This window comes from Camelina sativa, chromosome 1, assembly GCF_000633955.1.
Source record: "Camelina sativa cultivar DH55 chromosome 1, Cs, whole genome shotgun sequence".
Taxonomy (NCBI): Eukaryota; Viridiplantae; Streptophyta; class Magnoliopsida; order Brassicales; family Brassicaceae; genus Camelina; species Camelina sativa.
Window position 1 is genome coordinate 661,390 of NC_025685.1, and position 12,321 is coordinate 673,710.

At 32.9% G+C, this 12,321-nt stretch overlaps 2 protein-coding genes and 1 pseudogene across 2 annotated transcripts; 1 reads left to right on the forward strand and 2 right to left on the reverse strand.

Moving 5' to 3' along the window:
* Positions 4,058-6,139, forward strand: LOC104781135 (transcription factor MYB3-like). Its single transcript, XM_010505768.2, has 4 exons — positions 4,058-4,342; positions 4,502-4,795; positions 5,220-5,885; positions 5,980-6,139. Exons 2-4 carry the CDS (start codon positions 4,533-4,535, stop codon positions 6,014-6,016), a joined length of 966 nt encoding a protein of 321 aa, XP_010504070.1. The 5' UTR covers positions 4,058-4,342; positions 4,502-4,532; the 3' UTR covers positions 6,017-6,139.
* Positions 7,585-9,102, reverse strand: LOC104781227 (THO complex subunit 7B). The gene is made up of 3 exons (XM_010505876.1): positions 8,964-9,102; positions 8,011-8,635; positions 7,585-7,921 (listed from the first exon to the last, which is right to left on the reverse strand). Exons 2-3 carry the CDS (start codon positions 8,608-8,610, stop codon positions 7,811-7,813), a joined length of 711 nt encoding a protein of 236 aa, XP_010504178.1. The 5' UTR covers positions 8,611-8,635; positions 8,964-9,102; the 3' UTR covers positions 7,585-7,810.
* On the reverse strand, positions 10,655-11,931 carry LOC104703108 (annotated as a pseudogene).

Consider the following 12,321-nt stretch of genomic DNA (forward strand, 5'->3'; position numbering starts at 1 on the left):
AACAAAAAACAGAAAGGTACTGTTTGTATCCAAACGTTTTTTATTACTTTAATTGTGAACATATCTTAATAATAGCTTATGTACGATTGTCTATCAAAAGATTCAAAACTACTTTACAAAATTAACTAAATCCAACCCTTTTTTTTGTTTTTTGTGTGCAAAAGAACTAATCAAATGCTATACGCAACGAAATACAAATTTCTCAGTACAAATGACGCTATATATTTGTGTGATATAATCTTTATATATTGAAAGTGTTTAATTCGATATTTGTTGTTTATAATACATATATATAGGTTAATAGTGTATTTAAATAAAAAATAAAACTGAACATCGTCCGTTAATAAAATGTAAATACTAACTTTGCACAAAAACATTAAAACAATGTAGTGACTTAAGAAAACAGTAGACATCGGGAAAAACCAAACCTGCATTAGATTTCAAAAAGTTCTTCCATTTTTTCGAACCCAAATTGTGTCTCTAACTTGTATATTGATCCAGAAGATTGATGTCGGTGTAATGGAGAATTGGAGATGCCAGTGTGAAGTATGCTATTTATATATTCCTCTCAAACCAAATGCCTTACACAATCTTTTTTGGAAAGAAAAATCTTTTTAAAACCTTTGGTACATGTGTAGGCGGATGAAAGCCATCATCCATGACATCATCGCAAGCCAAGTGTGGAACAATACAGAGGGACAACTAGCTGAATGGCCCGAAACAGAGTATAATCCATTATCCATGCATGTATAAAATGTATCGCATTCATGTATTATAGATTCTGCATTCTTTGATTAAGAAGAATAAAAATCCAACTCAATTCACGGTATATATATGTAAAGAAAATACTCTTATTAATGGTGATCAATCGCAGAACTCATAGATAAACTCTTAGTAATTAAGAATCCATTGCTAATGAATTATATGAATCCATCATATATAAGATTAAATCTGGTTTCGTCCACTAGTGACAGTAAATGAAAATAGTCGTTCTCTAAATCCGAACGTAACGTTACGTACATTGCATGGGCTCGTAAGAGATAATTAAGTTTATTAATTACTATCTAAGTTATGTTGTGCTATGCTTTGGGAACTACGAGTATTATAGCAACATCCAATCAGGTTTTAGCTTGCGTGAGTGTATTATTTCCTTTTGTCTTTTAGCAAATATTGATGGTTTAATTATATGTGTACGTATATAATATATAATACACAAATTATACTTGATTCTATTATATGTGCCGTGTACATGTACATATATAAAAAGCACATAAAAAGGATTAACGTCCGTATTTATAATTTCATGGCGTTGGGTTGTGCATTATGGAGAAAATTAGTCTATAGATTAGGATAATTTAGTTTTGTCCTTATATTAATTTTAGGAGATTTTATTTTACCATTAACTTTGCTGGGAGATTTTTTATTGGAGAATCATAAAGGGATATTCTTGTTATGAAAGATTATTGTGTACTTGTAACTTTGTTAACCACCGTAATTCCGTAAATACACTTTACTTGCGATGTATCAAAGATAAGTCCTTAGGTAAGACCGAAGACGAATTATAATTAAATTGTGTTTGGCTTCAATTGTGGGATGGGAATGCTGTCGCATTCGGATTAGTTGGAAACTTCTATATACGAATTATTAATTTAAGTTCTTCTCCTTTCAATAGTGAAAAAAACAATTGTTATTGAGATTTCTAAATCGTTATACCACTGATTTTAATATTATGTCATGGATACTTTTGGATGTCTCAACGTTTGTTCATATTAAAAAAGTGATGTCAGCAATGTGTATTTAAAAGCCACGTAGAAAGAAAGATTTACATACAATAATCAAGAAAAAAAAAACTAGTAGTTAAAAGTATTAGGGTTTTGGGGCCCCCCATGGGTTTGCGATCTCAAACAAAATAGTTTGCGTGTCTTAATGTGCTTAAAACTAGATTTATACCAATAATGAACAACCATATCTAGACCTTGATTAAACTTTTTAGATGAACAAAACACTATATGTAAAACGTTTTGACAAAAGAATATGTAAATGTGTATGAGTTGAATAATATGAGCAAATCCAATCTATAAAATAGTATATAAAAGGAGAATATCATTTTGGAAAACAATTTTTTTACACGTACAAACATATATTACATGAAAACCCCTAAATTTTAATATATATATATATATATATATATATATATATATACTATAATGTGTTAATAATAAGTGTCCATATATAATTTTTGCTATTGTTCCATACAAAATTACTAATCGTTTTGAATTTTTGAATTAGACAAAACAATTGCTGAATTTTACTAGAAAATGATAACTGTAACTTTTTTTGGTTAGAGATAAATATAGTAGATCTTCTACCTTTTTTAAATGTATAAAAAAAATTGTTATTGAGTATTATAAAGTTGAGAAGATGTAACTTTTCTTAAAGACTAAATGTTTTATTCATATATATCGACTCATCCGAACACGGTTCAGTTATACAATTTGACTTTATTTTGATCTGATATGTATATGGTTGAGATGTGTCATTAGTTGACCAATGAACAGTAATCCATACTATTATAGCTAGGCACTGTCTGCATCTCTTAGGCAATATGTTTACATATAGTTGTGCCAACTTAGCATTATAAATTGTTACATAATTGTTTAAGTATTAAGTAATTCAATATATATAGTACATAAACATACACGATCACAGCTCAAAATCCATATTTATTATTTAATATTTTCTCAATAACGTATAATATGTTGCGTGGAGACGCACCAATTGACCAACACACAATACAGACTACAAAACTATGCCGCAATTTACAAATTTAGTGTGTATAGTATTAATTTAAAGTTTTAAACTCAGTATGTATATACGTTTAAATATTTACTGGAACTGGAACAATGTGGTGTATTGAATTTGATATTTTAGGAGATTTGCTGGGATTTTAATATTTCAGAATTTTGGAAGATTTAAATGTAATTTTGGGAGATTTTGATATTTTGGCAGATTTTAGAGATTTGGGTTTTGGGATTTTGGTGAAATTTGATTGTAAATTTTAGGTGATTTTAGAATATAGAAAAGAAAGAAAAAAGAAAAAAAAACAGCAGATTTGATTCACGTTTGATGAATTTGATATCATACAATTTCCTCTAGTTAACACCAATTTCATCAAAACCTGAATCAAATATGCAGTTTATTTTTGGGTTTTTTGCAAAATCAAAAATACTTCAGAAATTATAAGGATAAGGAAAAATAAGCTCTAAAGATTCTCAAGAGATTAATTACAAAACGATTTGAAGCTTTGTTCAAGAATCAAGATACAAGACAGTTAACCTTATCTATGAGGAAGCTCTAGATAACTTGAGATATTAAAGGATTAGTCTCCCTGAGAGAATCAAGAAAGGATCTAAAAAAATTTAGAATTGATTCCTGAAGAAGATGATCTCGATTACACATCAATGTTTTTAAGATTTTTCCACAGTAAAGAGAAGAGAGAAAGAGAGATAGGGAGAGAGAGAAAGAGAAAGAGAAAGAGAGAGAGGGTGCTAAACTCTCGACAAGTTTTTTTTTTTTGGTAGATGGAAGAAATTTTTTTACAAATATTTTAAAGTTGTGAGATTTTATAAGACATATTTTTGAACTAAAAATGTTAGAAAAGTCTGCTAGAATCACATTCAATAGATTTTTTAGAAAAATTGTGATTTTTTGAATAACAGTAAATTTGAAGTGAGATTTATAAATTATTGATTGAATAACAAGAGATTGTAAATGATTTTTATAAATTTCACATTCAATAACTTTGGATTTCAGATGATTTATAAAACTCACCAATTAAATAACATGTGATTTAAGAATACCCCAAAATCTTTTTAAAATCCTCAGTTCAATACACTCATGTGATTTTGTATTAATACGAGAGTTTATATTCTATGATCCTTTGAATATTTTAGCTCTTGTAAGTAACTAACTTTTTTTATTCTCATACTTTAAAAAAAATTGAGAAACTTACATTGTCAACATGAATTAGTTGCAGCAACTTTTATTCCACACATTACTTCACAAACTTGAACATCTCCTTCTCCTCTCCTCCTCACTTTTCTTCTAGTTTCATCAAAGGGCATTTGCATCATTTCACTTATTTGATTTGATTAAAGTCAAATGGACACGTGAGCTAACTAAGATCTTGTTCCGACAAGACACAAGACAAAGACGAAGGCCTCTTCTGTGTTTCTTCTATATATAAAGTGAAGAACAAAACACTTAATTAGCCTTATTAACTAAGATCTTGCCTTCACCAAAATCTTCTATACAGCTTCTCAATTATCTCTCTTCCTCACAGGTATATTATACATAAATTGTATGCTCACTCATTAATCTCTTATTTGTGATCATAAATTCGATCTCTTAGCAAAAGTGTGTTATACATATTGCATGTGCTTCTGTTTTGAAGCAATTTATATGTAGTTGATTATTTTTTTCATTTTAACTTAATGTCCAGGTACAGTTAATAGCTATATGTTTTTAAAAAAATGGGGAGATTACCGTGTTGTGATGAGAGCGGATTAAAGAAAGGACCATGGACGCCAGAAGAAGATCAGAAACTGATAAATCACATAAGAAAACACGGCCATGGAAGCTGGAGAGCTCTTCCCAAGCAAGCCGGTTTAAACCGGTGTGGAAAGAGTTGCCGATTGAGATGGACTAATTACTTGAGACCAGACATCAAAAGAGGAAACTTCACAGCTGAGGAAGAGCAAACCATCATCAACCTCCATTCTCTTCTTGGGAACAAGTAATTAATCTTATAAATTTATTCTTAATTACTTTGATTAGAAATTATATTTCAGATAATTATCAAGAGCAAAAATTATAAAACCGATAAATATTTTATAGTTTCTAAAAAATCTTAGTCTTTTTCATCAGTCATATTTATATATCACATATCTAAAAATGTATATTTATGTGTGTATACGAATGCTATTATACAGTTTCTTTTTTGGTAGTTGAGGTATAGAAGAACTGAAGAATATGTATGAAAAACCTGCTACACTGGAGTTTTCTTGGTGCATGCATACTTACTGGTCAATATGTTCGATATTATCAAGTCTATAATTAGTTATCTTGTTATATATAGCTTGGAAATTTTATATAATACGTATAAAGCTTAACTAACCCACTAATATTTATTAACCTTTTCCTTTTTTTTTTTAATAAAGGTGGTCGTCTATAGCTGGTCATCTCCCAGGAAGAACGGATAACGAAATAAAGAACTATTGGAACACACATATCAGAAAGAAACTTATTCAGATGGGAATCGATCCAGTGACCCAAAGGCCAAGAACCGACCATCTAAACGTTCTAGCCGCTCTCCCGCAACTACTAGCCGCCGCAAATTTCAACAACCTCTTGAATCTGAATCAAAGTGTACAATTGGATGCAACAAGTGTTGCAAAAGCCCAGTTGTTACATAGTATGATTCAAGTCCTTAGCAACAACAATACCTCTTCCTCACTTGAAACTCATCACACCAACAATAACCTCTTTGGCCAATCTTCTTTCTTGGAGAACCTACCAAGTATTGGTGAAAATCTTTATGATCAAACCCAAAGCCTCTCTCACATTGTTAATCAGCCTTTGGACTCGTTTACTAGCCCGATTCGAGTAGTTGCTCATCAAGATCAGAATTCTATTCCACCGTTGGTTTCGGCATCTCCTGATGAGTCTAAGCAAACCCAAATGATGGTCAAGGACAAGGAAATTTTGAGGCATACGGATCACACTTCAAACCCTTCATCGACCTCAACGTTCACCCAAGATCATCAGCCATGGTGTGATATAATTGATGATGAAGCAAGCGATTCTTATTGGAAAGAGATCATAGAGTGAGTTGATGGTCGTTTTTTTTTTTTTTTTTTTATGAATCTTGAATCTTGACGAACTCTTATAATTAAGTATCTTTTGTTGTTCTCTTCGCAGGCAAACTTGTTCGGAGCCTTGGCCATTTCGTGAATAGAGAGGCGAAAGAAAAACATTAGCATTATTTTTTTCTGTGGATATAGATGTATACATATATATTGTTAATTAACTTTCATACAGTTTGTGTATTATTCGACCATGTATACAAAACACATTTATACTGTACAAAATTGATTTTTCATATATTTGTATTATATTAATCTTTCAATATTAGTTGAGATTTCAAAAATTTGTAATAGTACCCCCAAACTACATATATGAGAAAAATAATACAAACGCTATATGTATAATCTTTGTTTGTTTTTTTTCGATTATATTTTAAGATTTCAAATTTAGTTGGGGATGGTTAAGAAGAAGTGAACTAATAAGAATCTCGAAAGTGACACAATCTTATTTTTGTTTTGACTTTAGAGGAGACAAAAGAGATGTATAGGAGGAAGATGGTATAGCATTTAATACATCAGCGTACATACTATTAAACTCGTGGCTAACTATACTATATACTCCAAGCAAGATTTATAGTCTCAACATCGGTTATTATTTAATTCTTTTTATAGTATAACATACCGAAATATTTTTTATTTAAAACTCGGTTGAAATTAATGAAACAAACAAGACAAGCGCTGTATGATTAGTGTGTTCAACGTGGACACATCATCATGTAATTTAATATGATATATGAAATAATTCAAAAGAGAAAAATGAACGATAACTAATTTGTATCATTGAAATCAATCGCAATTATATAGATTTTGTGTCCGGATTTTAGTTAAGCAAACTTAAAATAATTATACGTTGCTTTTCAGTTTGATTCAGTTAAAAATATACACTTTGCATCACCAACGGATCACATTTTCTCAAAAGATGCCACATTCTATTATTAGTAAAGTGGACTATTTTTGGAATATATTCGTATGAACAAATATCTAATATGTATAACTTTATAGTCAAAGCAAAAAAAAGATGGCATTAGAATTTCTAGTGCAAATTAAACACTCAAAAGTTCATTTTTAGTATTAAGATTGTGACCGGAGAGACTTAAGTAAACAATCAGAGAAACGTGTGTATACGAACACTAAATGCTGCTAAAATATTTCCCAAGAAAATGGAAACCTACAATAGGACTATAAAGCCTATTTGGCTAGTCGGTCGCATTATTATTCTTTATAGTCCTAATTGTAATAATTACATATTTCCAAAACCCAACATATGCTTTTGCTTGTGGCTATCGATTTGCAGGAAATATCCGTTATGCAATCACACTTATAATTAAAAATTCTATAAGACAAAAATAGAAACCGCACCAAACAAAACTAAGACTACGTCTAAAACACACAAGAACCTAAAATCCAAACCATTATTGCGATCGGGCAACCGAAAGCCTTCATTCAAACCAAGGTCAAAAGAGGAACACTGTCTAAATCGTAATTATATCTTTCCATTCTTCGAAATATTGTATTCAAACAGATTTCATACCAGCAAACCTACAGACGAGATTTTATAGTTAAGCCGCCTCAAAAGCAAACCCGTTGCTACGTGATTAATATATAATAAACCACTCGGTTTAATCGAATCAACAGTTCAGTCTCGGTTTGGAACAGACGCTATTCTTAACTGGTTTATACTTTCATCACATTGACGTTTGTTAAAGTCTTTGTTTCTCAGTTCTTTTACACAGATCACGGGTTTTCGTAAATGGAAGCAACTAGTTCGGATCACCTCAGTCGAGGGTTGAGGCTATCATAGGCATTATCAGAAACAACAAATAGATGACAAAGCAAACAATTGGAAACAATGTAGCTTTCTCCTTACAAAGTATTCAGATTTGGACTTAATCAACAGACATGGGCTCGGTTACGTTCCTCTGATCATCCAACGCTGTCCGAATCTCGTCCACCAAACTCTTCTGCTCATCTTCCATAGTGTTCTGCAACTCATCCACCTACATTCCCACAACAAAGGTTCACAATCACAAACACTATACAAATGAAAACTGCAAAACTAAAAGTCTCAGTTTTTTTTTTAAATTACCACATGCAACAGCAGAGCAAACTGCTTCTTCCTTAGCTCAAGCAATCTCCAACTTGCAGTGCTCTCTGCTTCAAGCTCAGCAATCTCCTTGTTCAATTCATATATGACCTTCTCAGTCTCTGACCTCGGCGGTTGCGCAGAAATCAGTTTCCTAATCGTCTCACACTCTTCTTTATGCAGCCTATCAATTTTACTCTCCTCAAGCTGCTTCTTAAGATCTTCAATCTCAGTTTTCGCCTGCGTTATCTGCCTCTCCGTCTCATCTTTCACCTCGTTAAAGCTCTCTTTCTCCCTACGGTTAGCTTCCACAACCGCTTGGCTCTTCAAAAGCGGAATTTCAAAAGTAGACAGTTCCTGTAAGAAAGCTTTCGCAAGCCTACCGCACTCGTCGTAGTTCTCTTCATCTTTATCCACTTCTAGTACAAAAGAAGTGAACTTCTTCTGAAGTTTCTTCAACGGAGGCTCCCCTCGAGTGGTAGTGGTTCTGGTCAGTAGCCGGTTTCTAATGATTTTGTCATCGTCCACCGGATCAAATGCATAATTAACCTTAGTCACTACAGTCTCTAATCTACCAGAAATCCTCCTTGCTTTAACTGACATCTCAACTTACTTAATTAACTCAACCCTGCAAAAAGAGATGCACAAAGAACATAACAATCAACATCCAAAACTATATCAAAAACCCAATTAGCCAACTCGCATTATCTTAAAGCTAATGGATACAAGATTCAAGCTCAATTTTTAAATAGCAGAACCGAAACGTAACGTATGTTTGATTTACGCAACAAATATATCGATCTCTTCTTCAAAGCTTCTATAATGAGCGATTCATTATCAAAGCAATTTCTCAATCGTTATCATTAGATGTACTGAATTGAAATTTCCTGTGAGGTTGATTTTACACAGACAAGTTTTTTAAAAAAAAGACAGCGAAAGACAAAGTGTTTACTAACCTGAAGTGAACCCAAGATCCAGATTCGTCTTCTGCAATCAAAACTCGAACAAAGCAGTCCTCTTTTTCATTACAAAACAATACTTCAAATTTTGATGAACCCTAAATCCGATTTACTCATCTTCTTCCTCCCTTCTTTTTTTTTTCCTAACCTTTTTTTGGGATAAATGCATAAAGCACTCTCAACTTAAAATATATTACAAAATCAACCCCAATCTATTAAAATATACAAATCAACCCTTTTCTTTTTCTTTTTGATAAAAAAAAACAAACCTTTTTTTTTGGTGCGAAACAGGAGGCAATTGCCTCATTGATTTATTAAAAGTAAAAAAAAAAATTACACACGAATTCGACGGGAAAATGAAACCCTGCTAGCATCCTCAGTACATAAAGAAATAACACAAGAGGGACACATCTCTAACAACTGCAACCCTAACGGTTGGGACTGTGCATAAGTAGCTAAGCTGTCCGCAAGACGATTTGCTTCTCGATACACCTGCGAAATTCGGACTATCCAGTCTTTCGAAAGGAAGCCATAGCACAACCGTGCTAGGAACGACAAGGAATGAATATCAGGAATCCGTGTCTTAAGAAAATCAACCACCATCCCCAAATCCACCTCTACCTCCAACTGAGTTATCCTTCTCTCCCAAGCGATAACCAAACCATAGTAAATACCCCATAATTCCGCCATAGGAGCAGAACAAACTCCTATGTTCAACACGAAACCATGGAGCCAGTTCCCCTCCTTATCTCATAATACCCCTCCCGCTGTAGCCAACCCAAGATTACCTCGAGAAGCGTCGTCAGTATTCAGCTTCACCCAGTTCTCCGGAGGCGGGGACCATGCAATCTGTCTCACCATCCTTTCACCACTTCCATTCGTTGGAGCCATCAAAACGTGAGCTCGAGACACCTCATTAGCAACATCTTTAACAAACCTTACCCTGTCCCTACACTTCCCATTCGTATCAAAAACATTGCCACATCTCCACTTCCAACCCCACCACACTGTCATCCCAAAAAGAATAGCCCAAGATACACCAAACCGCAGTTCTGTAATCCCCAAATTTGTGTAAATCCACTCCAACAATGTTTGACGAAAAAACAGATCAAGGTTCTCAGGAGCCACAATCCTGCTCCATAAACCCGACATTGCAGGACAGTCCCTCAAAACATGGAGAATTGTTTCCTCCCCACTATTGCACACTTGAAAAAGACCAGAGTCACTCAAATGACGTCTAAATCTCTCAGCATTGGTCATAACTACCTGATTACAAGCCAGCCATAGGAACACTCGAACTCGCTCTGGGATCACCGCCTTCCATAGCCGCCCATAAAAAGATTTCATATTCAAAGTAGGATCCTGCATTCGAGTTACAAATGAGTAAGCCGACTTAACTGTGAATCTCCCATCTTGACTAGGCCCCAAGCAATTCGATCTCTTGCTCCAGTGATTGAGTCAACAACCATAGCCCCAAGACGTAACCGATCGAAGACGTAAGAAAACAAACCCTTTTTGTTACATTATAGGATAACTGAATTGTAATCTAGTAATCGAATTTGTATATGATTGAGTTGTGGAGACACAAAGTTCTATCATTCAAAATTGAAATATAGGAATGTGTAGCAAATCAAAACCATATATAAGATAACTTGACTAGCCTCTGATTCAACGGGTCAATTACAAAATCACGTGATCGAACACGAATGCACATTTTCGTCGCTAAAAAGCTGAGAGGGATAAGCATGTTGGGATGAATACTGAGGAGGGTAGCTAAAGATTTTGTTTCCATCACTGTCTTCGTTCTTATTATTGTTCTTGTTATTGTTATCTTTGCTTTTCTCTGTGGTTTGACTTGCAAGCTCTGCATGTTTCCCAAGTTTTTTCTTGATTTTCTCCACAAGTTTTTGAGGATCCATGACTCCTCGTACCACCACCGTTGACTTTGCCCGGTCTGGTTCCACTGTTTGAATACCTTTTCAATTTGTCAACATAACAAACGAACAAAAAAAAAAATGTTAGATCACTCACTAAATTAAACTATAATATATGTATGCGTATTACATATATATTACCTTTTATCTTCTCAATGCCTCTTTTAATTTCATGAACGTTTAAAATTACAGTTTTGATCTGCGGAGTAGTCTGAAACCAAACATACAAAATTTGGTTTATACTGATATTAGCTAGTAATATATCAAATTATTTTTTATTATGTATATAATTTATAATCCTATGAGTTTAATGTGTGTATAAATAAGAATATTCAGTACAAAAAAAAAATAGAAAACTTACTTCTTTCTTTTGTTGTGGCTCTTTCTTCTGATCTTGTTTGGGGTTAGGTTTTGGGGAAATCAACTCAGCATTTTTACTAAATTTATTTTGTACTCTTCGTAATATCTTCATCGGATCATCAAATTTCCCAGACACAACCACTTTATTGTTTCCAATCTGTCTTAATTTGCTCAACCCCTAAAATACAAGATGATTATTGTCATCACATGAGACCCATACTAGAACATCCTTAAGTTAAATTATAATTTCATTCAATCCTAACAATGGTAAATGCGACCTAAACTGAAACTTAACATTGATTCTTTGATTGAGACGATATGATTCCATTAAAGAGGACAAAAAATGAATATAATTACCATCATAGCCCCTCAAGCAGTGAGAAACTTGTGATGCACATCCTTCACAGTGCATGTAAACCTTCAGAACAATTTCTTTGCATTGAGTCTTCTTATCAGACTTATCGACTGATGAATCTCCGTTTTTCTGATTTTTCTTCTCAGACTTATCAACTGATGAATCTCCATTTTTCTGATTTTTCTTCTCAGACTTGTTGTCTGCTTCTCCATTTTGCTTGTTCTTTAGTATAAAACAAAAACAAAATAAAGTTCACATAAGTTACTTGTAACAAATACCAAAATCACGAAAGACAAAATGCACATACCTTTCCCATATCAATGTTTACTCTCCTTGTACGACGATCGAGTGCAATGAACAAATGATCAACAATGGGACTCTTATATATATAACAAGGCTAGAGAAATTTTACTATTAATTATATTTTTAGTAACATACAAAAAATTATAAATTTCTCTATTTGGATGATCCTGTTTACTTACAATGAGTAATAATTGTAATCACCAATATGATCTAATTGATTATAGGATGACAAAGAGAGACTACTAATTTTGTAACGACCACTATTAACTTCCTTTTGTAACCTCTCTTATTCAGTGTCAAAATAAGTATACTATTGATTATTTGGATATTCTAAAATCATGAATGGTTACAAATCTTCGAGCTTTATTTTCTTACTTAGCTTGTTAGCGTTTTTAGTTGTCGT